A 1,143-nucleotide genomic window follows, 5' to 3' on the forward strand; every position below is an offset into this window, starting at 1 on the left:
AGGGGGAGAGAGAGAGAGAGAGAGCATCCCTGTTCCTCTCGAGGGAAGAGGTGTCACGGGATTTTCCAGAGCCCTTCATGGCTGACCGTGTTTAGAGCGACAGATTTTACCCGTCCTCATTTTGCACCTAGTTCTTTTCCTGTATTTTGTCCCTCTGTATAACTATCTCTCTTGCAAATGTCCATCGGCCGTGTGCTGAGTGCTGAATGCCAGCAACAGAGAAATAGAGAAAGATCAATAAACTGACGTAAAGACGCATGCGAAACAGGAGGAGGAGGAGGAGAGAGAGAGGGGGAGGGGGCGATGACCGGGGGAAGGGGTAGAGCAAAAGAGCGGAGCCAAGAACAAGTTATGGTCACTTGCAGTTTTTTGTTTTTGTTTTTAGATTTGTTTTATGGAGAGTTTTACGCACTTGCAACACAATTAGACCATATTATAGGTGTTTATCATTGCCTTCCTCGCCCGGCACCAGGGTATAGGCCACGGACAAACACCTTCCACCTTTCTCTATCCTGGGCTAGCCTCTTGATGTTATTCCATGTCTTCCCATTTTTCTGTACATCGATTTCTGTGATTCTTCTCCAGGTTCCACGCGGTTTTCCCCTTTGTGTTACCGGAAAGTAATAAACAAAACAAAAAAGAAGAAGAAGACAGATAGACATAAAGACAATAGACGTCTGATAGGAAAGAAAGAACAAACACACCAGAGTACAAGCCAACCATGCACTCTTTGAGGTTGTATTGAATCTCACAAATCGCTTACTGTCATCAAAGGGCAGCGGTAGATCTCCTAGTCTTTGACAAATGAGATCCCCATAAACGCCCTTTTCCCTCGCAACATCAAGCATTCCCTGAGATACATCTATACCATCAATGTTCCTGTAACCGGCTCGGTGAATCTGCGAAGACACGAGAGCAACGAAGATGTAAAGCTGCTCCCATCAACAGCTGACTGACTGCCTTGTACTCAAACTTATTCTCAAATTGAAGATTCAATGCAAGACAACAACAAGAGTGTACAGTTTGACTTTATTATGTCCCCAATGCCCTGAATACTTCTTGATTGGTGATAACGATAACAACAATAATAATAATGATACTGTAGTAATAACAATAATAATAATAATAATAACAATAAAATAA

At 42.8% G+C, this 1,143-nt stretch overlaps 1 protein-coding gene across 1 annotated transcript in view; it reads right to left on the reverse strand.

The window, feature by feature from the left end:
• The window catches only part of LOC101861698 (ubiquinone/menaquinone biosynthesis C-methyltransferase UbiE), an 11,529-nt gene that overhangs the window by 3,159 nt on the left and 7,227 nt on the right, over nucleotides 1-1,143 (reverse strand). The window contains exon 5 of the mRNA XM_035969786.1: nucleotides 764-899. Within this exon, the coding sequence (XP_035825679.1) occupies nucleotides 764-899 (136 nt within the window). The remainder of the gene's footprint in view (nucleotides 1-763; nucleotides 900-1,143) is intronic.

This window comes from Aplysia californica, unplaced genomic scaffold (assembly GCF_000002075.1).
Source record: "Aplysia californica isolate F4 #8 unplaced genomic scaffold, AplCal3.0 scaffold00009, whole genome shotgun sequence".
In the NCBI taxonomy this organism is placed as follows: Eukaryota; Metazoa; Mollusca; class Gastropoda; order Aplysiida; family Aplysiidae; genus Aplysia; species Aplysia californica.